This window comes from Eucyclogobius newberryi, unplaced genomic scaffold (assembly GCF_026437365.1).
Source record: "Eucyclogobius newberryi isolate DKJ021-1_F unplaced genomic scaffold, fEucNew1.0.hap1 SCAF_5, whole genome shotgun sequence".
Lineage (NCBI taxonomy): Eukaryota > Metazoa > Chordata > Actinopteri > Gobiiformes > Gobiidae > Eucyclogobius > Eucyclogobius newberryi.
The window spans coordinates 6,257,897-6,285,119 of record NW_027316167.1 but is presented as its reverse complement, the minus strand read 5'-3'; the positions used below and the strand labels follow the sequence as shown (position 1 = coordinate 6,285,119).

The following is a 27,223-nucleotide window of genomic DNA, read 5'->3' as shown; positions in this document are numbered from 1 at the left end:
TAGCACTATGGTAACACGACAGTAACATGACAGTAGCACTATGGTAACACAACAGTAACATGACAGTAGCACTATGGTAACACGACAGTAACATGACAGTAGCACTACGGTAACATGACAGTAGCACTATGGTAACATGACAGTAGCACTATGGTAACACGACAGTAACATGACAGTAGCACTATGGCAACATGACAGTAACATGACAGTAGCACTATGGTAACACGACAGTAACATGACAGTAGCACTATGGTAACACGACAGTCACATGACAGTAGCACTACGGTAACACAACAGTCACATGACAGTAGCACTACGGTAACACAACAGTCACATGACAGTAGCACTACGATAATACAACAGTCACATGACAGTAGCACTACGGTAACACAACAGTTACATGACAGTAGCACTACGGTAACACAACAGTCACATGACAGTAGCACTACGATAATACAACAGTCACATGACAGTAGCACTACGGTAACACGACAGTAACATGACAGTAGCACTATGGTAACATGACAGTAACATGACAGTAGCACTACGGTAACACGACAGTAACATGACAGTAGCACTACGGTAACACGACAGTAACATGACAGTAGCACTATGGTAACATGACAGTAGCACTATGGTAACACGACAGTCACATGACAGTAGCACTACGGTAACACAACAGTCACATGACAGTAGCACTATGGTAACACAACAGTAACATGACAGTAGCACTACGGTAACACGACAGTAACATGACAGTAGCACTATGGTAACATGACAGTAGCACTATGGTAACACGACAGTAACATGACAGTAGCACTATGGTAACATGACAGTAGCACTATGGTAACACAACAGTAACATGACAGTAGCACTATGGTAACACAACAGTAACATGACAGTAGCACTACGGTAACACAACAGTCACATGACAGTAGCACTACGGTAACACAACAGTCACATGACAGTAGCACTACGGTAACACAACAGTCACATGACAGTAGCACTACGGTAATACAACAGTCACATGACAGTAGCACTACGGTAACACGACAGTAACATGACAGTAGCACTATGGTAACATGACAGTAGCACTATGGTAACACGACAGTAACATGACAGTAGCACTATGGTAACATGACAGTAGCACTATGGTAACACAACAGTAACATGACAGTAGCACTATGGTAACACAACAGTAACATGACAGTAGCACTAGAGTAACATGACATTAACACTATAGTAACATGACAGTGAGACTATAGTATTACTATGGTAACAGTAGTATTTTCCTGTACTTTCAGAGGTGAAGATGTGCCCAGATCTAAAAAACTGGGATTCCTCTCAACCTGGACCAAGAGAGACCCTGAGCCTGGTACGGTCCAGGTGGATCATTTCTGCCACAGTTGAACCATTCTCAAACGGGATGATGTGATTGGTGCTGTAGGTTACAACAGTGGTTCTCAAACAGGGGGTCGAAACCCCCCTAAGGGGGAGTTTTTAGTGAAATTGGGTCCCACAGTATACTATTCAAATATCTGATTTGAAATGTTTTGCAAACTGTACAGAGGTTGATTTCACTTTGCAGTGCGGGTTCTTGCCGGTCACATGGTTATTTCGGGGGTCCTGGTCTGAAAGGATTGGGACCCCCGGGTCAGACCTCTGACATGGCTCAGTGCACAGACCCAAAGCTTTACACATCATGTGTGATATATTTATTTTGTATAAACTTTTAGTAAATCTGTAAATGTCATTGTTGCTTAGTTCTCTGTGCTGAACCCGTGTGTGTTTAGCAGTGCCAACAGTGAACTTCCCCGCCGTGCTCCGGGACAGTCTGGAGGCCCTGCACCTGAACGATAACCAGCTGGAGGCCGTGCCACCGTCTGTGTGCGCTCTGAGCAGCCTCACCGAGCTCTACGTCTCAAAGTGAGTCCAGCTCTGAACACAGGAAGCACGAGAACCAGAAGAGAGGCTTATGCTCATTGAGACATATTCAGAGCTGAAAGAACAAAAACATTTTAGAGCTTCGTTTGTAGAAAATAAATACTAATATGTGAAATTGTGAGGTAAAGATTGGGAAATATGTACTTTCATGTAATGCATATGTGTAATTACTTCCATAAAAATGTTTGCTAAAATGATTAGTTTTATGCTGTGATTTTAGAGCCTTTGTTTACATGTATTTTCAGTAACTCAGGAATCCGGGAGCTTCCGGTGGAACTGGGGCAACTGTCCAACCTGTGGCAGCTGGACATCGAGAACCTCAACATCACCAACGTCCCTCCAAACGTCCAGCGAGAAGGTAAAAGATGAGAGTAGGTTACTCCAGGTTTTCTTAGCTTTTCATTGCACGTAGTCAGAAGTTAAGAGAAAAATACATTTCCAAGTAAATCTTTGGATTATCCCGATGACATGGATCTTTTTCTGCAGGTCAGGGATACGTACAGACATGTGCAAATACTTATTCATTCCACACTTGCCCACGGACACAACAAAACTTGTTCCTACACAACAATTTAGACATTTTTAAGGTTTTGATAGATTACCGTATTTTCTGGAGTATAAGTCGCTCTGGAGTATAAGTTGCACCGGCCAAAAAATGCATAATAGAGAAGAAAAAAACATATATAAGTCGCACTTGAGTATGAAATGAGGTGTGAAAATAACAAATAGTATCACATATAAGTCGCTCCGGAGTATAAGTATATAAGTATAAGTCTCACCCCGGCCAAAAACTGCATAATAGAGAAGAAAAAAACATACATAAGTCGCACTGGAGTATAAGTATAAGTCGCACCCCGGCCAAAACTATGAAAAATACGGTAATTGCGGTTCTCAAAATTAATATACAATGCACTTTTATTTATTATAAAGCTTTTAGAATCCAAACCAATGTTTTCCGCTTTGACTTTATGATTTTCCGGAGTATTCACTGCAGCAATATAAAAAACTAAATAAAACTCAACTTACATTATAACAATTATTATAAATATTGCAAATAAGCCAAAGTTTTACATGAAATGCTTCTGTTCAGAATCTTTATTGCACAAATAAAATGGTGTTTAGTCATTGGAGAATTATCTATTTTTCCAATCTATGAAAATAAGGCCATGTTCTCTGTCAGGCACCATGTCGGTTCTGGCCTTCCTGCGGGCCCATCTCCGTAAGGCCGAGCCCTGTCGTCTGCTCAAGATGGTTGTGATCGGACCCCCGCGGCAGGGCAAGACCACCCTGCTGGAGGCTCTGCGGGGCAGCCGGGCCCCCCAGCAAAGCTCCGCCCCCTGTGGCATCGACACCTGGTGCTGGCACCTGGACAGACCCAGCGCAGGCAAGGGCAATGTCAGTGCACACAAACGTCACAAGTGTGGGCTGGTGCTTTTGTCAGCTCTGCTCTGCTAATCCAGGAAGTCATGTATTATGCTATTCTGATATTTACACGTGTAGATTATTGAGACCTTTTGAAAGTTTTCTCTCCTGTGGGCTCCATCTCTTATTTCACAGCAATAAGAAATTATAGATTTGAAAAATGACTTGGGCTGTAGAGACGCTAGACATTCTGGGCCCCTGAAAGCTTTTTATACTGCGTCCCACACACACTTGTTAGGCTATTGGACCCATTACCACACTTATTGACTTTAAGAACATTTTAACAATTCAAGTGTTTGTGTGTATTTCTAGCAGCTCATCGCCCTCCAGTGGAACTATGAACATAAAAGTGAAGCACAATTTAACATTTAAACCTATTGACTGTCTCACTATGTTGGTCTATCCAGACAGTGTTTGTCTCGGGTTCCCTGCCCCAAAAGTCCCTTTCTCTGCACCGCCCCTGTAGCAGAACAACAGGAACACACTGTGTCTTTTAGTGGCCTCTACAGGCCGCTGAGCAGTACTGCAGGAAGCTTGGGTCTTCTTCTCCTGCAGCTGCTCAGTCTGTGGCCGTGTTCAGGGGCCCGTGTTCAGGGGCCCGTGTTCAGGGGCCCGTGTTCAGAGGCCCTAACTGAGCATGTGCAGAGGAGAAGCCTAACTGAGCATGTGCAGAGGAGAAGCCTAACTGAGCATGTGCAGAGGAGAAGTCCTAACTGAGCATGTGCAGAGGAGAAGCCCTAACTGAGCATGTGCAGAGGAGAAGCCCTAACTGAGCATGTGCAGAGGAGAAGCCCTAACTGAGCATGTGCAGAGGAGAAGCCCTAACTGAGCATGTGCAGAGGAGAAGCCCTAACTGAGCATGTGCAGAGGAGAAGAAAAGCTCTAACTGAGCATGTGCAGAGGAGAAGAGAAGCTCTAACTGAGCATGTGCAGAGGAGAAGAGAAGCTCTAACTGAGCATGTGCAGAGGAGAAGAGAAGCTCTAACTGAGCATGTGCAGAGGAGAAGTGAAGCTCTAACTGAGCATGTGCAGAGGAGAAGAGAAGCTCTAACTGAGCATGTGCAGAGGAGAAGAGAAGCCCTAACCTGAGCATGTGCAGAGGAGAAGAGAAGCTCTAACTGAGCATGTGCAGAGGAGAAGAGAAGCTCTAACTGAGCATGTGCAGAGGAGAAGAGAAGCTCTAACTGAGCATGTGCAGAGGAGAAGAGAAGCCCTAACCTGAGCATGTGCAGAGGAGAAGAGAAGCACTAACTGAGCATGTGCAGAGGAGAAGAGAAGCTCTAACTGAGCATGTGCAGAGGAGAAGAGAAGCAACAGCAGCACCAAGTTTCAACAAACGGACTAAAATCTATCTTTAGAGACAAGTCTTTGTAATGATTAGATGTTAGTGAGGCAGGCAGCACCTTAACAACATAGAGCGCGAATTTATGTAGTGAATTGGTCGATCATTGGACATCTTATTTAATCCAATCAGCATCTATTTCAGGTATGGATGTTTTTCTCAGTAGTATAGGCCTTTGTCCTTCATGTGGGAGGCGGGGGTTAAAAGCCCCACTTTGCATAGTAGATTTTTTATTTTTTTTCATTCACTTTTGTCTTATTCACTAATTATTGAACAGCCCAAGTCTGCTTGCACAGATAGAATACTGTCTTTGTTTGTGTCGCTGACCTTGTGCTGACCTTCACTCGCAGAAGGACTTTGTGGACTTTAATGTGTGGGACATCGGCGGGAAGGCCAGCATGTCCACCGTCAACCACTGCTTCTTCACCAATAAGGCCCTGTACCTGGTGGTGTGGAACCTGGCTCTGGGGGAGGAGGCTGTGGCCGACCTGCAGACATGGCTCCTGAGCATAGAGGTACCGACACGCTGTATATTGTGGTTCATCGCACTTCAATTCATTGATTCTAAAGATTTGCACGTGCCTGAAAATGCATGCGTGTATTTGTTGATCATGTGTCAAGATAATGTGTGAGAGCTAGATAGATTTAAGTAAATACTTCCTTCTTTTGTGGATTATAGGGGGTCTGCAGGTGGCCCGAGGCATCTGGCATAGTTACATGTTCAAGTGGTCATTAGTATGCATCATTCCCCTCTTTTCTAAATAAAAAAGTAAGAGGTATAAGCGGCTTTCTTGATAAGATAAGTCATGTATTGCGTAACATATTGAATGGTGAGGTTTAAAGTACACTGACCCATGCTTCACCCACACTAGACTGAACTGGACTAGTGGAGTTAATCTAAACTAATCTGTACTGGAGGCAATGCGTTGTGCTAACACCAGACCATAACGCTCGCGCTCCGGCCCCCACGCTGGCCCACGCCCTGACCCCCACCCTGACCCACGCTCTGTGCTCTCCCCCTCGCAGGCTCGCGCTCCGAACGCCGCCGTGGTGGTGGTGGGGACACACCTGGACCTGATCGACGCCCGGTTCCGCACAGAGAGGACGGCCACACTCAGGGCCTATGTGCTGGCTCTGTGCCGGTCCCCCTCAGGGGCCCGGGCCATGGGCTTCCCCGACATCACTTGCAAAAACATCCAGTAAGAGTCTGAGCGTCAGCACCATGAAGACTGTGAATGTGTTTTATTTTATTATTGCCTAGTGACGTCGATCAATAAAAATAATATCATACTCGTGAAAAGACACCAATTTTAAAAGGTACACAACTTATAGTGCCTATGACAGATTTTTACAATTTTCTAACTTTATTTGGTGTATTTATACCTGTACATATGAATTATAGTTTTACACCAATTGAGCAGGTATTTGTGGAGAAAACGTTGAAAATCTGTAGGAAATGACAGGAAGTGACATCACACCAGGGACACCCATTCCAGTCAAAGTTTATGCAGAATTTACACAAAAGAAACGACTTTTTTGACTCTAAACATGAAATCAACACAATAAAGTCACTCTCATATATTTTTATTCGTCGCATTAGATGAGTTTTGGCCCAGTTTTTGATAGTGTGATGTCATCAGTTACAAACAGGAAGTGAAATTTTAAAACTAGGAAATGTGCTATTCTGTGATAACATAGATAACTAGACGTTTCGACTCTCATCCAAGAGTCATTGTCAATAAGCAAATTTAGGCCGGGAACTTACCACTATTCTGTGGTAAGTCCAGCCCCATTGGCCTGAAGTGGAAAAAGTTACCCTTACCTCTGATCATATATACTTGTATTTGGAAGCTCCAAATAGAAGTATATGTGAAACCTACACACACGGATCAGTACCTTCTAAACTGAGCCCAGATGATACAACTGAACCTTTTTCTACAATGGAACACTCCTGGACGAATGAGGGATTACACCCACATGTTTCTCTTAACCACATTGTGGGTGCTGATGTCCTGATTGCCAATGGTGTTACTCGTGCACTTGTAGGTGAGCAATAACCCCACGTACTCCGATGTAAAAATCGTTCAAAACATTTAATCCACAGGTTGAACAAAAATTACAGGATAAATCAAAGGGTGGCTATTCTCAAAAACAAAACGCTACGGTAAGAAAACCATATGGCTCCTCCGTCTCTGTCCTTAGTTTGCGTGTGTACCTGGCCACGCCCCCTGAGCGCTGTCCCTCGTAAAGCGACGGGAACCCAACCACACCAGGGCAGGCAAATTACCACTAATACATTTTACAAATATAACAAATGTAAATCGAATAATCTAGCCTTTCTAAACAACCAAAAATATTCATTCGTAAAGACATAAATGTACACATTTATAACAAATACCAAGATTTCCATATGAAGACATATATATAACTAAACTTGGCTCCCACACACATTATTTAGTTCAATGAGTTGTCCGACCTGTAGGGGGCACTTTAATATGCTTTTAGGGATTGATAATTAATGTGCAACTAATTTTGTTAATCACGTTACCTTTGACAGCCATTTTATTTATGTAATATCTTGTTGTTTTAAAAAGGCGTCCAGTGTCAATGTGCTTATATCAACTACAAAACACTTTATATTTTATCTCATAAATCACTGTGAACTGAATCTTAAAGCGCCCCTAAAGCAAATTTTTTAGGTTCATAATTTCACTTCCTGTTTGTAATTGATGACATCACACCAGGAAATTGCCCAGCAAACACTGGGCCAAAACTCATTTTCTTTATTTGACTTTATTTTGCTGAATTAATGTTTAGAGAGTCAAAAAAGTAGTAGTGTCCCTGGTGTGATGTCACTTCCTGTCATTTTCTACAGTTTGTTTTACTTTTCTCCACATATACCTGCTCGATTGGTGTAAAACTATAATGTATACGTACAACGGATATAAATACACCAAATAAAGTCAAAAGTAGAAAATCGTAAAAACGCTACAGCAAAACTTAATTACAGCAAGATTATTATTTGATTTAATTCCAGACATCCTTGCCTGCCTTGACTGATCTAGTATTTGTATTTAATTGATTGGAGTTGGGAGCGTACACTCTACTGTCATTTAGCTTTAACATTAGCGTTAGCATTTTACCCCGAGGTGGATTGTGACTGTCGACGTCCCTCTCCACAGCGAGGTGTCCTGTAAGTCACTGGAGGGAGTGGACGACCTGAGGAAGCTGCTGTTCCACGTGGCCGTCTCCGTGAAGGACAGCAGCAGCCCGTGCGGGGGGTGCAAGCTGATTGGACGACTGGTGAGCTCAGCATCTCGCCACCTCGACTTTTCGCTCGGCGGCGTGGCACGTGTGGCGGTCCCTTCTTTTACACATCGTACATCGGGGGTATAATTAACAATTCAGGGACGTCATTATTCCCTCTTTGGTGGGAAAAACTTACAAAGAATTGATTTAGTTTTTCAATTATTAGTGTAAACTTGTACCATATTTTCTGGAGTATAAGTCGCGCGCGCTGGAGTTTAAGTCGCGCTGGAGTTTAAGTCGCATTTTTGGGGGAAATGTATTTGATAAAATCCAAGACCAAGAACAGACATTTCATCTAAATGCAGTTTAAAATAATAACAGATGCGAGAACATGGTGAATAGGTGTACGTATGCTAACGCTAACACCTTCAGCTACACGAGTGTCTGGTATGTTAACGTAACATATGAACAGTTATTCAGATAACTATAGCATAAAGAACATGCTAACAAGTTTAGCAAAGCATCAGTTTTACCCCAAATCACTAAATCCATTGAATTCTTCTTCCTCTGTGTCACTTCTAAACAACTCCACAAACTCCAGAGGTAGAGGAAGTGCAGATTCTTCTTCTGCGTCGCTTAGAGGCTAGAGCGCCCTCTTGTGGTTGTCAGTGGGAAAATAACAAATAACATCACATAAGTCGCTCTGGAGTATAAGTTGCACTCCGGGCAAAACTATGACTTGTCGTCCGTAAAGTATGATACTAGTAATGTGTGCAAGTCTAGCATGATAGTTAGGCATTGATTTGATTTTCTTAAAAGATTTCTGTCACCAATGGAGGAGGAAGTTTTTAGTGGCGTAAGAGTAAGAGTCACGTGCACACGAGGGAATACGGGCTCCACGTTGTGTTCACTTTGCTTATGTGCGAGTGAGTGAATGTTGAGAGTGTGAAAAGTGCAAATGACACGTGGCCTTCTTTCCATCCTCAGATCCCGCAGAGCTACCTGAAGCTGCAGGAGGCCGTGATCTCGGAGAAGGTGAGGCGGGGGTCAGACGGTCAGGTCCAGTACCTCACGGACACCCAGCTGGAGAGCCTGGTCCAGCAGAGCCCCGACAGCGACCTGCACGACTACGAGGACCTGCAGACCGGTAACGGCTTTAGTCACTGTGACCGCGACATTGAAAAGATGTGATACAACTTCTGTAGAAAGATTGAGATGTTTCATGACAAGTCTGCTGTAAAAAGGCTGCGAGTGAAGAGGAAACAAAACTTCACTTCCTTTTTTTCTTCTTCAGAAATAGATGATTTAAAATAGACTGTTTTGATCTCATGGTGTGACATTAACTTTGACTGTTGATTGTCTCAGGGGCCTCTTTGCACAGTCTAATCTCCTTTTATCATATTGTAAAGAGATAATTACATAGCAGTAATTGTACTGCATGAATGGATGAATGTTTTTACCAGAGCTGCTGCTCTTATTCACCTGGAATTGCAACTGTAATTGACTTTTTACTGAAATGTATCGTGGTAAATGTTTGATATTGAATCAGTTTTTGCCACATCAACTCAAACTAACGCTACATAATCACAAATGTAGTTAATCGTATACTAGTGTGTGTGTGTGTGTGTGTGTGTGTGTCTGTGTCTGTGTGTGTGCCTGTCTGTGTGTGTGTGTGCCTGTGTGTGTGTGCCTGTCTGTGTGTGCCTGTCTGTGTGTGTGCCTGTCTGTGTGTGTGTCTGTGTGTGTGCCTGTGTGTGTGTGCCTGTCTGTGTGTGTGCCTGTCTGTGTGTGTGTCTGTGTGTGTGCCTGTGTGTGTGTGCCTGTCTGTGTGTGTGCCTGTCTGTGTGTGTGTCTGTGTGTGTGCCTGTGTGTGTGTGCCTGTCTGTGTGTGTGCCTGTCTGTGTGTGTGTCTGTGTGTGTGCCTGTGCGTGTGTGTGTGCCTGCGTGTGTGTGTGCCTGTGTGTGTGTGCCTGTCTGTGTGTGTGCCTGTCTGTGTGTGTGCCTGTCTGTGTGTGTGCCTGTCTGTGTGTGTGTCTGTGTGTGTGCCTGTACGTGTGTGTGTGCCTGCGTGTGTGTGTGCCTGTCTGTGTGTGTGCCTGTCTGTGTGTGTGCCTGTCTGTGTGTGTGCCTGTCTGTGTGTGTGTCTGTGTGTGTGCCTGTGCGTGTGTGTGTGCCTGCGTGTGTGTGTGCCTGTGTGTGTGTGCCTGTCTGTGTGTGTGCCTGTCTGTGTGTGTGCCTGTCTGTGTGTGTGCCTGTCTGTGTGTGTGCCTGTCTGTGTGTGTGCCTGTCTGTGTGTGTGCCTGTGTGTGTGCCTGCCTGTGTGTGTGCCTGCCTGTGTGTGTGTGTGTGTGCCTGTCTGTGTGTGCCTGTGTGTGCCTGTCTGTGTGTGTGTGCCTGTCTGTGTGTGTGTGCCTGTCTGTGTGTGTGTGCCTGTGCCTGTGTTTGTGTGTGTGTGTTTGTGTGTTTGTGCGTGTGCCTGTGTGTGTGTTTGTTTGTGCCTGTGCGTCTGTGTGTGTGTGCGTGTTTGTGTGTGTGTTTGTGTGTGTGTTTGTGTGTGTGTGTGTGTGTGTGTGTTTGTGTTTGTGCGTGTGCGTGTGTGTGTGTGTTTGTTTGTGCCTGTGTGCCTGTGCGTCTGTGTGTGCGTGTGTTGTGTGCGCTGCAGCCATTGGTTTCCTGATCGACACGGGGACGCTGCTGCACTTCCCGGACACAAGCCACGGCCTGTGCACGCTGTACTTCCTGTGCCCGCTCTGGCTGTCAGAGTGTCTGCGGCGCATCCTGGACCTGAAGTCCACCCGCGCCACCATCAAGGACGGAGTGATCCACACCGAGGACCTGCGGGTTTGTGCGCCTCACGCTCTCGTCTTTATCACGGCCCATGTGACGTCTGCGTGATCACATGACGTTCTATATCATATTCTTATTCCTACAAAATTCAGCTCAACATTGCACAAAAAATGCCTTTAGAACGAGGTTATGTTTCTCTTTTTTAACGCCCTAAAATGTCTTACATGTGACTGTGACACTTCTTTAAAACATTCTAGAATAATAGTTAATGAAGGTGAATATTAAGAATGTATATTTTTTAACTTAAATTACACATTTATCCCTCATTTAAATCTAAAAACAATATAAAATGTTTGATGCTGTAGAATGAAAAAAATACTACTAATTCTGGCTTTTTACTACTGTGTTTTAATGAAATTGTCTTTAAAATAAACAAATCTAATCTAATTTTATCCAGCTAAAATGCAGTAAAGCTAAACATACTTAAAATGCTGCTAAAAATTATGCACATTTTATCCCAGCAAATGTTTTAAATTAAACGTTTGTAATTGATAACATTTTCTTACCTGGTTAAATAAAGTTAATAAAGTAGAATAAATAATCACACTACGAAATAACCTAGCAACCACTGGTCCAAAACTCATCTAATGTCACTTTTTTCTTTTCTTTTTTGACTAGTAAAAAGACATGAGAGCTCCTTTTATTTTGTTATTTTTTGTTTAAATTATACATAATTATGAACGGAGTGGAGCTATAATTTTCTACAGATTATTCAAATTTCCTCCACAAATAGATATTCGGTTGGTTTGATTGTTACTGGTACAAATACACAAAATAAAGTCAAAATGGGGTAAAAATAAACAAACCTGTGATAAATTAAAATGAATAAGTTTGATGTCCTGCGGCGTGACGGCTTTATTTATGTCAAAATATCATGATGTACTATTGAATGTTGTGTTTGATTTGTCCACAGGCGCTGCTGGAGGGGACGGGCTTCGCTCGGCAGACGGAGGAGCAGTATTTTCAGTTTTTGGCCAAATTTGAGATTGCACTTCCTGTCGCCAGAAATGGGTATTTATTTATTTCATTTTTACTGTTTATCTCTCATCATTTTTAATTTAAGGTGGTTCACTTTGAGTACAATCTTATAAAACATTACAGCAGTGGAATGTTGTCATGGGTAAATGCAATAAAAAAAGTATAAATAATAAAAAATATGTCATAAATGATACGTAATAAATAATACGTAATAAATAATAGATAATAAATAATACGTCATAAATAATACGTAATAGAAGTATCTAAAATCAGAAGCTAATCGATACTAAAACTAGAATTGAACATATATCCTGATTTGATTTAAAATAATAATAATCTGAACAGTTTTAGAATGAATCCAAACTAGTACAAGACAACATGTTCACATAAAGAAAGAACTACTAATTTGAGCTAAAAATGTCAGTCTATTGTCTAAAAAAGAGCAATTTTTAATTATAATTCTGGCATCAAAATCAGCATCAAAATTGCGTTTGAAATTTTGCTGTCGTGTCAAAACCGTTTAAAGGGATAACGGCTACAAAAGATCGGTTTCGGGGGAAAAGTAAAGTAGAAGGCTTCTCAGATAAACAGGATTTGATGTGTGATCGTAATATGGAAGCAGGAATCTTTACGTTGTATGACTGGCTCACTGAAAGCACTGAAAGCATTTCTTTCCCCGCAGTTACCTGTTGCCTCACCTGCTCCCGCCCAAACCTGCTCTGGACATCCACTCGCTGCAGCAGGTCTCCACCAACACGCTCCAGCGCCTCTTCAAGATGAGCTTTGTTCCCGCTGGCTTCTGGGAGCGCTTCATTGCCCGCATGTTGATCAGCCTGACGGAGATGGACCTGCAGGTACAGACCAATCCTCTCATGACCTGCAGGTACAGACCAATCCTCTCATGACCTGCAGGTACAGACCAATCCTCTCATGACCTGCAGGTACAGACCAATCCTCTCATGACTTGCAGGTACAGACCAATCCTCTCATGACCTGCAGGTACAGACCAATCCTCTCATGACCTGCAGGTACAGACCAATCCTCTCATGACCTGCAGGTACAGACCAATCCTCTCATGACCTGCAGGTACAGACCAATCCTCTCATGACCTGCAGGTACAGACCAATCCTCTCATGACCTGCAGGTACAGACCAATCCTCTCATGACCTGCAGGTACAGACCAATCCTCTCATGACCTGCAGGTACAGACCAATCCTCTCATGACCTGCAGGTACAGACCTATCCTCTCATTTAGATGGGATTAATGTCAGAATTTATGTTACAGAGTGATAGTCTCATTAGGATAGGTTGGGTTTAATTTGGATTCCTTTGCCAGATTTTGTCTTTATACTATTATTTTAGGGAGTGTCTGCAGAGCCGCGGCGCACGGCCGGAAAAGCCATGTTATTTTTGTGCCGGCCGTGCGCCACGGCTCCTGAAACTGCGCCGCTATTAGACCGCACCGGGTTAAGGTTTGGGTTAAGGTTAAGGTTAAGGTTAAGGTTAAGGTTAGGGTTAGGGTTAGGGTTAGCTATGAGGCTATAACGGGCTATAAGGGAAATGCCGCGGTCCCTGAAACTGCGCTGCAATTTGACCGCGCCGCGGCTCTCCAGCCACGGCCATTATTTTAAAAAAAAAATTTTACCTGGATTATTTTATTCATTTTATCCACAGGGAAGCTAAAACTGACACAAACTTCAACAAATGCCTGAGTGAAGAAGAATAAGTCGTAGCACTGCACTCACACAGAGAAAGAGCAAATATAGTTTATCTTATTAAACCGCTCTATCGTGCATCGTTTATGTTTCCATGGAGAAATAAGTCAAATGTCATACTCTTAAACATTCCAGGTAAACCCTGCCCTCCATATAAGATGAGACTCACCTCTGCCAGAAACATGTATCAAAGTATTACATGGATTTAAGAATGGTCTTTTTCCCATAATAAACACGGTTGTGGTTTGTGTCCAGTCGTTCGAGCCGCACAAAAAGACCCCCAAAGCCGGCGGCAGAGGCTCCGTGATGTACAGCTTTGCCGGGGCCCTGCACAGGAGCCGCTGCAGCACCTTCAGAGTGCGCCGCCGCCAGACCGTCTACTGGAGGGAGGGGCTTCTGGTCGCCTTCCACGGGGGTCATCTCAGGTCAGTCTCCGGTTCACGTCGCACGGCCCGGTTCACGTCGCACGGCCCGGTTCACGTCGCACGGCTCGGTTTACGTCGCACGGCCCGGTTCACCTCGCACGGCCCGGTTCACGTCGCACGGCCCGGTTTACGTCGCACGGCCCGGTTCACGTCGCACGGTCCGGTTCACGTCGCACGGCCCGGTTCACGTCGCACGGCCCGGTTCACGTCGCACGGTCCGGTTCACGTCGCACGGCCCGGTTCACGTCGCACGGCCCGGTTCACGTCGCACGGTCCGGTTCACGTCGCATGGCCCGTTTAAAGTTATGGTCCGTCTTTAGTCCCGGTCCAGTCCAGTTCTTACTCTGAGTTTAGTCTCAATTGTGAAGGTTTGAATGCGGTTTATAAGAGCTGTAGATACAAGCAATGTTCCCTCTAATTTTGTATGTGTCTGGGCAAACACACTAGCTCCCTGGGCACACCGAGGACCACAGTGAGCAACATCAGATGTGCTGTGGCCACGCCCACGCCTGTTCAAAACCTTGTAGCAATTTTGATTAGTTTACTTTTATTACAAGAAATTAGGCCCACTTAAAATGAAAAATACAAAAATCCTGTTGTTTATGAGATGTATAGTAGTTATATGTGAGAGTCCTGCTTTGGCCTGGCTGTGGTCCAGTGGCACAAGCCATTCCATCCTAAAAGAACCGCATTTCTTTTTTACTTTGGCTTGGTGAGTGGATGTGTCCCTGCCGCTGCCTGTTCGTTTCGCCATGATAAGGGGTTGCGTCTTTTAACCTGCCCATTATTGTTAGCTAGCGAACCTGCAAGGTGCGTATGGGCAGGGCTATCAATGCTATGATTGGCGGTGTAGCGTATGTAAACCGGGTAGTGATGCGTCTCTTGAACCGGGGCGCGCGGCGCACCCGCGGTCCGCTGCGCTGCGGGACTAATTCGACTAATATCTCAGTAAATATGAGTCTGATTGTAAGAAAACACACAGCGTTTTGAAACTAAAAATATAGAGAACACGAGTTACACGACGTGTCCCCTGGACAGTGCTTCTACTGTCCACTAGAGTCTTCTACAGTGTGCCAAACGCTCGCGCTCCATTCTAGATTGCTCCCGGTGGCCGTTTCGTAATTAGATTAGATTAGGTCTAATATTAGATATTAATTAATAGGTTTATGGTGAATAACATTTTCTGCGTGCCATAGATTTCCTTCTGCACGCACTATGTGCAGGCGCGCAGCTTAGAGGGAACAGTGGATACAAGTACCGTATTTTCCGGACTATAAGTCGCACCAGCCAAAAAATGCATAATAGAGAAGAAAAAAACATATAAGTCACACTACAGTATGTTTTCTATTCATCTAAATAAATATGTTACACGTTGGTTTAATGAAAATGTGTTTTACCAATAATATTCTGACCCTCGTCCGCCTCAATCTGGCCTCACTCGACTTTGTTCTTGATCAGTTCTTCTGACGTCTGCACACCATTATATCTATAATAATAATGACATAACTGTTCAGCGTGGAGTCGGCTGATGTGGACTGGAAGAGGAAGAAGAGCGGCGGGATCCGGATCATCTGCCAGTCCGACGCAAGAGACTTCTCCGCCATGGCCTTCATCACCGATCACGTCAACTCTCTGATCGAGCAGTGGTTTCCCGGTCAGTCGTTCATATCACACCATCACCAACACGAGTTCTGACCTGCCAAAAAATGCATGATAGAAAAGAAAAAAAACATATATAAGTCGCACTGGAGTAAAAGTTGAATTTTTTGGGGAATGACGCGCAGAATATTTTATGATGTTAGTGTCTGGTATGTTAACGTAACATATGAACAGTTATTCAGATAACTATAGCATAAAGAACATGCTAACAAGTTTAGCAAAGCATCAGTTTTACCCCAAATCACTAAATCCATTGAATTCTTCTTCCTCTGTGTCACTTCTAAACAACTCCACAAACTCCAGAGGTAGAGGAAGTGCAGATTCTTCTTCTGCGTCGCTTAGAGCCTAGAGCGCCCTCTTGTGGTTGTCAGGGTGAAAATAACAAAATTATATAATAATGTATCAATAATATCATATATAAGTCGCACCCCGGGCAAAACTATGAAAAAATATGTGTTTTATAATCTCGAAAATACAGTAATCCTCCTTATTTAGAGCGCAATAATCCTTCATTTTTTAAAAGTTTTTAAACCTTTGCCAGATTTTCTCTAATTATGTCAGGACTCAAATTGCCTTAATTGCGCAGTTTAGTAAATTTGATGAGACCCATTGACTCAAAAGTGTCAAGTCGTTTGTTAAGCCTGAATATGAATGATTATGGATGTTTTAAGCATCATAAATAATGATAAGAATGAGTGAAAGAAGCGTGTGGGTAAAAGTCTGGACCGTGTGTGTGTAAAAGTCTGGACCGTGTGTGTAAAAGTCTGGACTCTGGACCGTGTGTGTGTAAAAGTCTGGACTCTGGACCGTGTGTGTGTAAAAGTCTGGACTCTGGACCGTGTGTGTGTAAAAGTCTGGACTCTGGACCGTATGTGTGTAAAAGTCTGGACCGTGTGTGTAAAAGTCTGGACTCTGGACCGTGTGTGTGTAAAAGTCTGGACTCTGGACCGTATGTGTGTAAAAGTCTGGACTCTGGACCGTGTGTGTGTAAAAGTCTGGACTCTGGACCGTGTGTGTGTAAAAGTCTGGACTCTGGACCGTGTGTGTGTAAAAGTCTGGACTCTGGACCGTGTGTGTGTAAAAGTCTGGACTCTGGACCGTGTGTGTGTAAAAGTCTGGACTCTGGACCGTGTGTGTGTAAAAGTCTGGACTCTGGACCGTGTGTGTGTAAAAGTCTGGACTCTGGACCGTATGTGTGTAAAAGTCTGGACTCTGGACCGTATGTGTGTAAAAGTCTGGACCGTGTGTGTAAAAGTCTGGACTCTGGACCGTGTGTGTGTAAAAGTCTGGACTCTGGACCGTATGTGTGTAAAAGTCTGGACTCTGGACCGTGTGTGTGTAAAAGTCTGGACTCTGGACCGTGTGTGTGTAAAAGTCTGGACTCTGGACCGTGTGTGTGTAAAAGTCTGGACTCTGGACCGTGTGTGTGTAAAAGTCTGGACTCTGGACCGTGTGTGTGTAAAAGTCTGGACTCTGGACCGTGTGTGTGTAAAAGTCTGGACTCTGGACCGTGTGTGTGTAAAAGTCTGGACTCTGGACCGTGTGTGTGTAAAAGTCTGGACTCTGGACCGTATGTGTGTAAAAGTCTGGACCGTGTGTGTGTAAAAGTCTGGACTCTGGACCGTATGTGTGTAAAAGTCTGGACTCTGGACCGTGTGTGTGTAAAAGTCTGGACTCTGGACCGTATGTGTGTAAAAGTCTGGACCGTGTGTGTAAAAGTCTGGACTCTGGACTGTATGTGTGTAAAAGTCTGGACCGTGTGTGTAAAAGTCTGGACTCTGGACCGTATGTGTGTAAAAGTCTGGACCGTGTGTGTAAAAGTCTGGACTCTGGACCGTGTGTGTGTAAAAGTGGACCGTGTGCGCGTCTTGACCACAATGTGTCGTGTGCCTCAGCGCTGACCGGCAGTGAGAGCGACGGGAGCCTCCTGATGGAGCAGTACGCCCCCTGCCCCCTGTGCCCCCTGCCCGCCCCTGGCACCGAGCAGCCGCAGGGCCATTACTTCAGTATGGAGGACTGTGTGTTAGCCGCCGTGGACAGTGGGAGCATTGTCTGTCCCCAGCACCCGGAGCGCCCCGTCCTCCTGCAGGAGCTGGTGCCCGAGTTCTTCATGACAGACTTTCCATCGCGGTAATTATTTAACAGACTCGTATTATGCCAAATGTAGAGTTTAACCATGTTTTTACCTCATCCAAAACGCACCTGGAGTTGTTTTTAGCTGGTCTGATGCACCTGTTTAATACATCTTCTCTCTCTGAGCCTTACAAAACACTCAGTTTCACATTTCAGAGTTTTTGTGACATCACAGGAAGAGCTCGGAGATCTTCTGTGCTTTGTTTTTAAGTCTATAAATCATCCGCAGACTCGTTATGAGCATTTCAATCGATATATCGCGTTCTTTACAATTGCGTCCCTGGGCTTATGTCTGGGGCATGTTAGTTTTATGTATCTCCCCTTTGTTATTCCCTATTTATTTATTTGTTTGTTTGAATCGTTGTCAGCATGTCAGTAGATGGATCTCCAGCAGAACTCCTGATGAGAGCACGCCTCACAGATGTAAAAGTAATGTGTGCTTTTAGTAGATTCTGAAACATGAGACGCTTAAAGGCAGGCAAGGTTACTCAAAACAGTCATTAGTGATAGTTTCCAGATACTTCTCCCAAAAAGTGATGGAGTGAGTCGCTGCGTTATTGAGTGATGAAAGTGACTAGTTGCTGAGTGAAGTAAAAACACACCCACATTGGCTCTTTTCTGCCTTATTCAGCCTGAAAATCACCAGATACTCCACAGCCAGCGTCCTTCTTCTTTGAAAGAAGCGTTGATCAGGCAATCTTTGTTAAAAAAGAAAAAACGTCTTTAAATAGAAACTATGGTTTAAGATTCAAACTTCCTGTGTTGTTTATAATGGAGTTTTGAATCCCTGGAGAGGTCGACGCCCAGAGCATTCTGATGCTAATGAGTTACACAGGAGGAGAACGAGTGAGCCAGGGACAATAGGAGGCTGATAGTTCCCTTAAAGGGCTGATGGGAAACAAAGAGGTTTAGTTTCTGTTGAAACCAAAAACACCCTGTATCAGGAGGTCCCCAGATTGAGAATGACTCTTGGATGTGTTGAAACGTAGAATATTTAAAAAAAAACTGAGTCCAGATGAAACGACTGAATCTTTTACTACAATGGAACTCTCCTGGACATATGAGGCATTACACCCACATGTTTCATATCTAGCAGTTATTCAATTCTAGTTTTTTCCCCTGAAAAATACCTTGAAAAACTCACAGATCTGACCTGTAACCTGGCCTGGTGGCGTCGCCTGCTTATCTCCATGGCGATAGATAAGTTTAATGTCAGGAATGTTCCGTAGTGCTCCTTCAGGCAGCGTGGCAGCACAGAACATGCTAATAAAACACTCTTTCATCCTCGTGTGCTCGGCAGGTTGTTCTTGCAGAATTCCGAGCTGGAGTTTTCGGAGGAGCCGGGCAGCGTCCTGGGGCAGGGGGGCAGCGGGACCACCATCTACCGCGCCCTGTACCGCTCACAGCCCGTGGCCCTGAAGATGTTTAGCTTCAGAAGGTTTGGTCAGGAACGCAGATCCAACACAGGTACAACTCTCACTATTGTTTATGCTCATATTCTCATCATGAACGGGTTTTCGAGCATTCAATTGTAATTACAAAAAGATTCATCTCTGTATTTGTGTAGTTTAGTTTGTGTAATTTTGATGTGGTAAAACTGCTTTCAAAATAGCAACTCTGACACAGAAGGATTTTAGATGATTTTACTTTTGTTGGCTCTATAGTTCAACTCTTTTTAGTTTTTAGTTCTAACTCTTTTTATTGGACAGACAAAAACAAAGAAACAAGTTGAAAATGCAGTGTTGAGCCGCATGGGGAATTGAGAAGGAGGAACAATTATGACATAGTTAACATCTTATCAAACAGTATGTCTCCTTTAAATGCTCTTTTACTGACCTGAAATAAACACAAAATACAGTATTTTCCAGCATATAAGTCGCACCAACCAAAAAATGCATAATAGGGAAGAAAAAAACACATATAAGTCGCTCTGGAGTATAAGTCGCACCCCGGGCCCAAACTATGAAAAAAGATGCAACTTATAGCACGGAAAATACAGTATTTATAATCTTTTCTAATATTCCATTATTTCATCACAAGGGGGCAGCAGTGCACTGTAGAACCACCAAGTTTATTCTCAGCTCATTTCATCTTTTTGATTTTTTTCTTTCCTGTTGTTGTTTCACTCAACAAATGCTTAAAAACAAATGCCCGCTGCTCTCCTTCCCCCTCTCTTCTCCTGCCCTCTCTCCTGCCCTCTCTCCCGCCCTCTCTCCCGCCCTCTCTTCTCCTCTCTCTCTCCCGCCCTCTCTCCCGCCCTCTCTCCCGCCCTCTCTCCCGCCCTCTTTCTCCTGCCCTCTTTCTCCTGCCCTCTTTCTCCTGCCCTCTCTCCCGCCCTCTTTCTCCCGCCCTCTTTCTCCCGCCCTCTCTCCTGCCCTCTCTCCCGCCCTCTCTCCCGCCCTCTCTCCCGCCCTCTTTCTCCCGCCCTCTTTCTCCCGCCCTCTTTCTCCCGCCCTCTTTCTCCTGCCCTCTCTCCCGCCCTCTTTCTCCCGCCCTCTCTCCTGCCCTCTCTCCCGCCCTCTCTCCCGCCCTCTCTCCTGCCCTCTTTCTCCCGCCCTCTTTCTCCCGCCCTCTCTCCCGCCCTCTCTCCCGCCCTCTCTCCCGCCCTCTCTCTCCACAGACACCATGCTGAAGCACCTCCAGTCGGCCGAAGCCTGCCGCAGCTTCTCCGAGTTCCGTCAGGAGGCGTCCATGCTGCGCGCCCTGCACCACCCGTGCATCGTGTCCCTGCTGGGCATCAGCATCCACCCGCTGTGCTTCGCCCTGCAGCTGGCGCCGCTGGGCAGCCTCAACACGGTCCTGGAGGCGGGCAACAAGAGATCAGGCGAGATTTACACATGGCATAATGCTGTTTTATTGTCTGACGTGTCACCAGAGCGTTATGGCAGAGGAAGAGTCGTTAGTTGGACGGCTCGTTACTGATGAAGATGACACTTTTGGCGTTCTCGTGTTTTTCCAGGTGTGAAGTTCATTCCCCTCGGCCACATGCTGACCTTTAAAATGTCCTATCAGATCGCGGCTGGACTGGCCTATCTGCACCGCAAGAACATCATCTTCTGTGATCTGAAGTCGGACAACATCCTGGTGTGGTCTCTGGAGGTGGGCCGCCCTCGCCGCAAATGCAGCGCCGCCGCTCGACCGCCGCTCTTAACCTTGACTCTCGTAACCATCAGGTGCAGGAGCCGGTGAACGTGAAGCTGTCTGATTATGGCATCTCGCGCCAGTCGTTCCGCGAGGGGGCCCTGGGCGTGGAGGGGACCCCGGGGTATCAGGCCCCTGAGATCCGCCCAGGCATCGTCTATGATGAGAAGGTAAGCTCAGTGGTGTGTGACATAAAAGTAACACACCTCCAGAGGTCACAGCTCCGTCATACAGCCTTCAGCCTCCAGTCTAGTCTGGACCCCCGGCTCATGTGGACCCCCGGCTCATGTGGGCCCCTCTTCACCGGGCCGGCCCAAAGCAGAGCCGAGTGAGAGAGCAGGAGAGCATGAGCCGTGAGAGCGGCGTGTGCTGCACTGAGAGTTCAGGGGCCGTTTTAACAGGAATACGGGGGTCTGCAAGTCACGATAATTAATAGGTAATACATCAATCAATAATATCTACAATGGCAATTAAATATATTGTATCGTAATAAAGATATAACTAATTCTTGATATTTTCTTATTATGTTATGGTTATGGCATGAACTCTATAATAGTGACTCACCAAAGCTCTAGAGCAACACACACTTCATGAGCCAATTCTCTCTCTGTGGACCCCCTGGTCTCTCTGTGGACACCCTAGTCTCTCTTTGGACCCCCGGGTCTCTTTGTGGACCCCCGGGTCTCTTTGTGGACCCCCGGGTCTCTTTGTGGGCCCCCTGGTCTCTCTGTGGACCCCCTGGTCTCTCTGTGGACACCCTAGTCTCTCTGTGGACCCCCTGGTCTCTCCGTGGACCCCCTAGTCTCTCTGTGGACCCCCTGGTTTCTTTGTGGACCCCCGGGTCTCTTTGTGGACCCCCTGGTCTCTCTGTGGACACCCTAGTCTCTCTGTGGACCCCCTAGTCTCTCTGTGGACCCCCTGGTCTCTCCGTGGACCCCCTAGTCTCTCTGTGGACCCCCTGGTTTCTTTGTGGACCCCCGGGTCTCTTTGTGGACCCCCTGGTCTCTCTGTGGACACCCTAGTCTCTCTGTGGACCCCCTAGTCTCTCTGTGGACCCCCTGGTTTCTTTGTGGACCCCCGGGTCTCTTTGTGGACCCCCTGGTCTCTCTGTGGACACCCTAGTCTCTCTGTGGACCCCCTGGTCTCTCTGTGGGCCCCCTGGTCTCTGTGGTCATGCAGGTTCATGTAGAAGTAGAAGTGGAGTCAGTGGAGTGGTTTATACACATGCTGCAGCTGAGCAGACGTTCTCCGTCCTCAGGTGGACATGTTCTCTTATGGGATGGTCCTGTATGAGCTTCTTTCTGGACAAAGACCCGCTCTGGGGAACCACCAGCTGCAGATCTCAAAGAAGCTCTCCAGAGGCTGCCGACCTGCCCTGGGACGACCCGAGGAGGTGCAGTTCTTCTGCCTGCACAGCCTCCTCAGGCGCTGCTGGGACACTAAGCCAGAGAAGGTATTCAAGCTCATGGAGCGGTTCTGCAAAGAAGAATGAGAGAAACTGCCCAGAAATACAGTCTGTGTGCCAAGCTTGTAACATTAAATCAAAAAGACTTTTTAAATAGTGCCAAAGGTGCTTCAACTAAGTTTGAGCTGTTTGCTCTTGATTTTGATTTTTTAAAATACATTTGCAGACCGAAGAACCTGTTTTCACATTTTCATTATGTGGTTTTATATTTATTGAGGCAAATTAATTACATTTATTTTGGAATAAAGCTGTGACATAACTAAATATGGAGTATATACTTCCTGGATGCACTGTATTTAGGACCACTGTGATATGAAGTAGTAAAAGTACTTTTGTCCCGTGCAGAGGCCGGTGGCGGCTCACTGTGTGCAGGAGATGCGGGAGCCCTCGTTCCCCTGTCTGAAGTATGTGCTGAGCTGTGGGGCCCACGCACAGCTCTTCCTGTCCCCACTGCAGGGGCCCTCAGCCGTGTTCTGGGACGGGGCCAAAGACGAACGGTTTGTATTCCCTATTTTAGGTCTGAATTCAACTGTGTTTACAGCTGTACAGACCAAATGTGTTGTAAATCATTATAAGAAGAAACAAACGTGCATCTCCTTCATAATATACTCGCCCCTTTCCGAATGACCGTTCTGTCCATCCTCTGTCCAGAAGCTACAGCGTGGTGAACGTGGACACGGGCCTGGTGGAGGTGAAGGGAATGCTGTGCCCAGGAGACACCATCAGCTGTCTGCTCAAAGTGGGCAACTCTCTGTGGATGGCCACCCAGGTACACGCCCGCGGACCACGAGGCGAGGTATTTGACCCGCTGTGTACTCATTACTGTGTGAACGTGTGAACAGCAGCAGGAGGTGTTGATCTACAGCCTGAAGGACATGTGCCCCCTGAGCCAGCCCCAGAAACACTTCTCCTCTCCAGCCGTCATCACCTGCTTCCTCCTGGTGCCGCCCACTGCACAGGTCTGATCCCCCACAATGCGCGGCGCGACCCACAATGCACGGCGCGACCCACAATGCGCGGCGCGACCCACAATGCGCGGCGCGACCCACAATGCGCGGCGCGACCCACAATGCGCGGCGCGACCCACAATGACCTGCGCGACCCACAATGACCTGCGAGACGCACAATGACCTGCGCGACCCACAATGACCTGCACGACGCACAATGACCTGCGAGACGCACAATGACCTGCGCGACCCACAATGACCTGCGCGACCCACAATGACCTGCGCGACCCACAATGACCTGCGCGACCCACAATGACCTGCGCGACCCACAATGACCGGCGCGACCCACAATGACCGGCGCGACCCACAATGACCGGCGCGACCCACAATGACCTGCGCGACCCACAATGACCTGCGAGACCCACAATGACCTGAACGACCCACACGGCGCGGCGCGACCCACAATGCACGGCACAATGCGCGGCGCGACCCACAATGCACGGCACAATGCGCGGCGCGACCCACAATGCACGGCACAATGCACGGCGTGACCCACAATGCACGGCACAATGCGCGGCGCGACCCACAATGCACGGCGCGACCCACAATGACCTGCGCGACCCACAATGACCTGCGCGACGCACAATGACCTGCGCGACGCACAATGACCTGCGCGACGCACAATGACCTGCGAGACGCACAATGATCTGCGCGACCCACAATGACCTGCGCGACCCACAATGACCTGCGCGACCCACAATGACCTGCGCGACCCACAATGACCTGCGCGACCCACAATGACCTGCGCGACCCACAATGACCTGCGCGACCCACAATGACCTGCGCGACCCACAATGACCTGCGCGACCCACAATGACCTGCGCATGACCTGCGAGACCCACAATGACCTGCGAGACCCACAATGACCTGAACGACCCACACGGCGCGGCGCGACCCACAATGCGCGGCGCGACCCACAATGCACGGCACAATGCGCGGCGCGACCCACAATGCACGGCACAATGCACGGCGCGACCCACAATGACCTGCGCGACCCACAATGACCTGCGCGACCCACAATGACCTGCGCGACCCACAATGACCTGCGCGACGCACAATGACCTGCGCGACCCACAATGACCTGCGCGACCCACAATGACCTGCGCGACCCACAATGACCTGCGCGACCCACAATGACCTGCGCGGCGCGACCCACAATGACCTGCGCGACCCACAATGACCTGCGCGACCCACAATGACCTGCGCGACCCACAATGACCTGCGCGGCGCGACCCACAATGACCTGCGCGACCCACAATGACCTGCGCGACCCACAATGACCTGCGAGACCCACAATGACCTGAACGACCCACAATGCACGGCGCGACCCACAATGCGCGGCGCGACCCACAATGCGCGGCGCGACCCACAATGCGCGGCGCGACCCACAATGACCTGCGCGACGCACAATGACCTGCGAGACGCACAATGACCTGCGAGACGCACAATGACCTGCGCGACCCACAATGACCTGCGCGACCCACAATGACCTGCGCGACCCACGCGACCCACAATGACCGGCGCGACCCACAATGACCTGCGCGACCCACAATGACCTGCGCATGACCTGCGAGACCCACAATGACCTGCGAGACCCACAATGACCTGAACGACCCACACGGCGCGGCGCGACCCACAATGCACGGCACAATGCGCGGCGCGACCCACAATGCACGGCACAATGCGCGGCGCGACCCACAATGCACGGCACAATGCGCGGCGTGACCCACAATGCACGGCACAATGCGCGGCGCGGCCCACAATGCACGGCGCGACCCACAATGACCTGCGCGACCCACAATGACCTGCGCGACGCACAATGACCTGCGCGACGCACAATGACCTGCGAGACGCACAATGACCTGCGCGACCCACAATGACCTGCGCGACCCACAATGACCTGCGCGACCCACAATGACCTGCGCGACCCACAATGACCTGCGCGACCCACAATGACCTGCGCGACCCACAATGACCTGCGCATGACCTGCGAGACCCACAATGACCTGCGAGACCCACAATGACCTGAACGACCCACACGGCACGGCGCGACCCACAATGCGCGGCGCGACCCACAATGCACGGCACAATGCGCGGCGCGACCCACAATGCACGGCACAATGCACGGCGCGACCCACAATGACCTGCGCGACCCACAATGACCTGCGCGACCCACAATGACCTGCGCGACCCACAATGACCTGCGCGACCCACAATGACCTGCGCGACGCACAATGACCTGCGCGACCCACAATGACCTGCGCGACCCACAATGACCTGCGCGACCCACAATGACCTGCGCGGCGCGACCCACAATGACCTGCGCGACCCACAATGACCTGCGCGACCCACAATGACCTGCGCGACCCACAATGACCTGCGCGGCGCGACCCACAATGACCTGCGCGACCCACAATGACCTGCGCGACCCACAATGACCTGCGAGACCCACAATGACCTGAACGACCCACGCGGCGCGGCGCGACCCACAATGCACGGCACTATGCGCGGCGCGACCCACAATGCACGGCACAATGTGCGGTGTGCGGCGGGACCCACAATGCACGGCACAATGCGCGGCGCGACCCACAATGACCTGCGCGACCCACAATGACCTGCGCGACGCACAATGACCTGCGCGACCCACAATGACCTGCGCGACCCACAATGACCTGCGCGACCCACAATGACCTGCGCGGCGCGACCAACAATGACCTGCGCGACCCACAATGACCTGCGCGACCCACAATGACCTGCGCGACCCACAATGACCTGCGCATGACCTGCGAGACCCACAATGACCTGAACGACCCACACGGCGCGGCGCGACCCACAATGCACGGCACAATGCGCGGCGCGACCCACAATGCACGGCACAATGCGCGGCGCGACCCACAATGACCTGCGCGACCCACAATGACCTGCGCGACCCACAATGACCTGCGCGACCCACAATGACCTGCGCGACCCACAATGACCTGCGCGACCCACAATGACCTGCGCGACCCACAATGACCCATGACCTGGGCGACCCACAACGACCTGGGCGACCCACAACGCGCGACCCACAATACATGGTACGAGTGTAAATGTGGTTATAATTCAACTGTAGCTCCTCCCACCTCATAAAGTGATGTAATTGTGCCTCAGTAATAGAACGGTAGTCGTGGTAACTAACCTGAGCGTGGTGCGTGTGTGGCGTGCAGAGCCTGGGCCGCGTGTTGGCCGGCATGTCCGACGGCCTGGTGGCGGTCTACAGCCTGCTCCACGACCTCCCGCTGGACGGAGAGACCTACCTCTGCTCGCACTCCATCAACAAGGCCCTGGGAGTGGACGAGTCGGATCTGCGGCAGAAGGCGTACCCCGTGAGAGCCATGGTTCTGCTGGGACGGGACAAGGAGGTGAGCTCGGGCCGGCGCGTCACGTGATGGAGAAACATTTTGAGACATTTAGAACTAATGAATACTATAAAAAGTACAAAATCTCATATTATTGATGTGTTATGGTCCAGGTTTGACTTGTAAACAAATTTATGGCGTTAAAATCCAAAACTCTGCAGCTGTCAGTCAAAGTTTTTCAGTTTGTCACAAATACTTGATCCAACGTTTTGCCCAAACAATGAGATTTAAAGTTCAGTCAGATAAATATTTTTATTTTGAGTTAGTTTGGTTTAGTTAATCCCAGTTTTTGCAAAATATATTTCCCATAAATAACAGCGAGCACTACTACTACTACTACTACTACTACTACTACTACTACTACTACTACTACTACTTCCTCTACTGCTACTACTTCCTCTACTGCTACTACTGCTACTGCTACTACTACTGCTACTACTACTACTGCTACTACTACTACTGCTACTACTACTACTACTACTACTACTACTACTTCCA

At 47.8% G+C, this 27,223-nt stretch overlaps 1 protein-coding gene across 1 annotated transcript in view; it reads left to right on the top strand.

The window, feature by feature from the left end:
* Positions 1-27,223, top strand: part of lrrk1 (leucine-rich repeat kinase 1) — a 134,605-nt gene that overhangs the window by 15,249 nt on the left and 92,133 nt on the right. Inside the window, exons 11-33 of the mRNA XM_072465852.1 lie at positions 1,305-1,375; positions 1,797-1,926; positions 2,190-2,302; positions 3,125-3,339; positions 5,059-5,223; positions 5,735-5,907; positions 7,891-8,011; positions 8,945-9,104; positions 10,620-10,798; positions 11,718-11,815; positions 12,465-12,636; positions 13,753-13,922; positions 15,437-15,576; positions 17,477-17,711; positions 19,015-19,181; positions 20,335-20,538; positions 20,674-20,813; positions 20,888-21,025; positions 22,114-22,308; positions 22,666-22,817; positions 22,972-23,089; positions 23,163-23,279; positions 26,534-26,728. Of these exons, the coding sequence (XP_072321953.1) occupies positions 1,305-1,375; positions 1,797-1,926; positions 2,190-2,302; positions 3,125-3,339; positions 5,059-5,223; positions 5,735-5,907; positions 7,891-8,011; positions 8,945-9,104; positions 10,620-10,798; positions 11,718-11,815; positions 12,465-12,636; positions 13,753-13,922; positions 15,437-15,576; positions 17,477-17,711; positions 19,015-19,181; positions 20,335-20,538; positions 20,674-20,813; positions 20,888-21,025; positions 22,114-22,308; positions 22,666-22,817; positions 22,972-23,089; positions 23,163-23,279; positions 26,534-26,728 (3,568 nt within the window). The remainder of the gene's footprint in view (positions 1-1,304; positions 1,376-1,796; positions 1,927-2,189; positions 2,303-3,124; positions 3,340-5,058; positions 5,224-5,734; positions 5,908-7,890; positions 8,012-8,944; positions 9,105-10,619; positions 10,799-11,717; positions 11,816-12,464; positions 12,637-13,752; positions 13,923-15,436; positions 15,577-17,476; positions 17,712-19,014; positions 19,182-20,334; positions 20,539-20,673; positions 20,814-20,887; positions 21,026-22,113; positions 22,309-22,665; positions 22,818-22,971; positions 23,090-23,162; positions 23,280-26,533; positions 26,729-27,223) is intronic.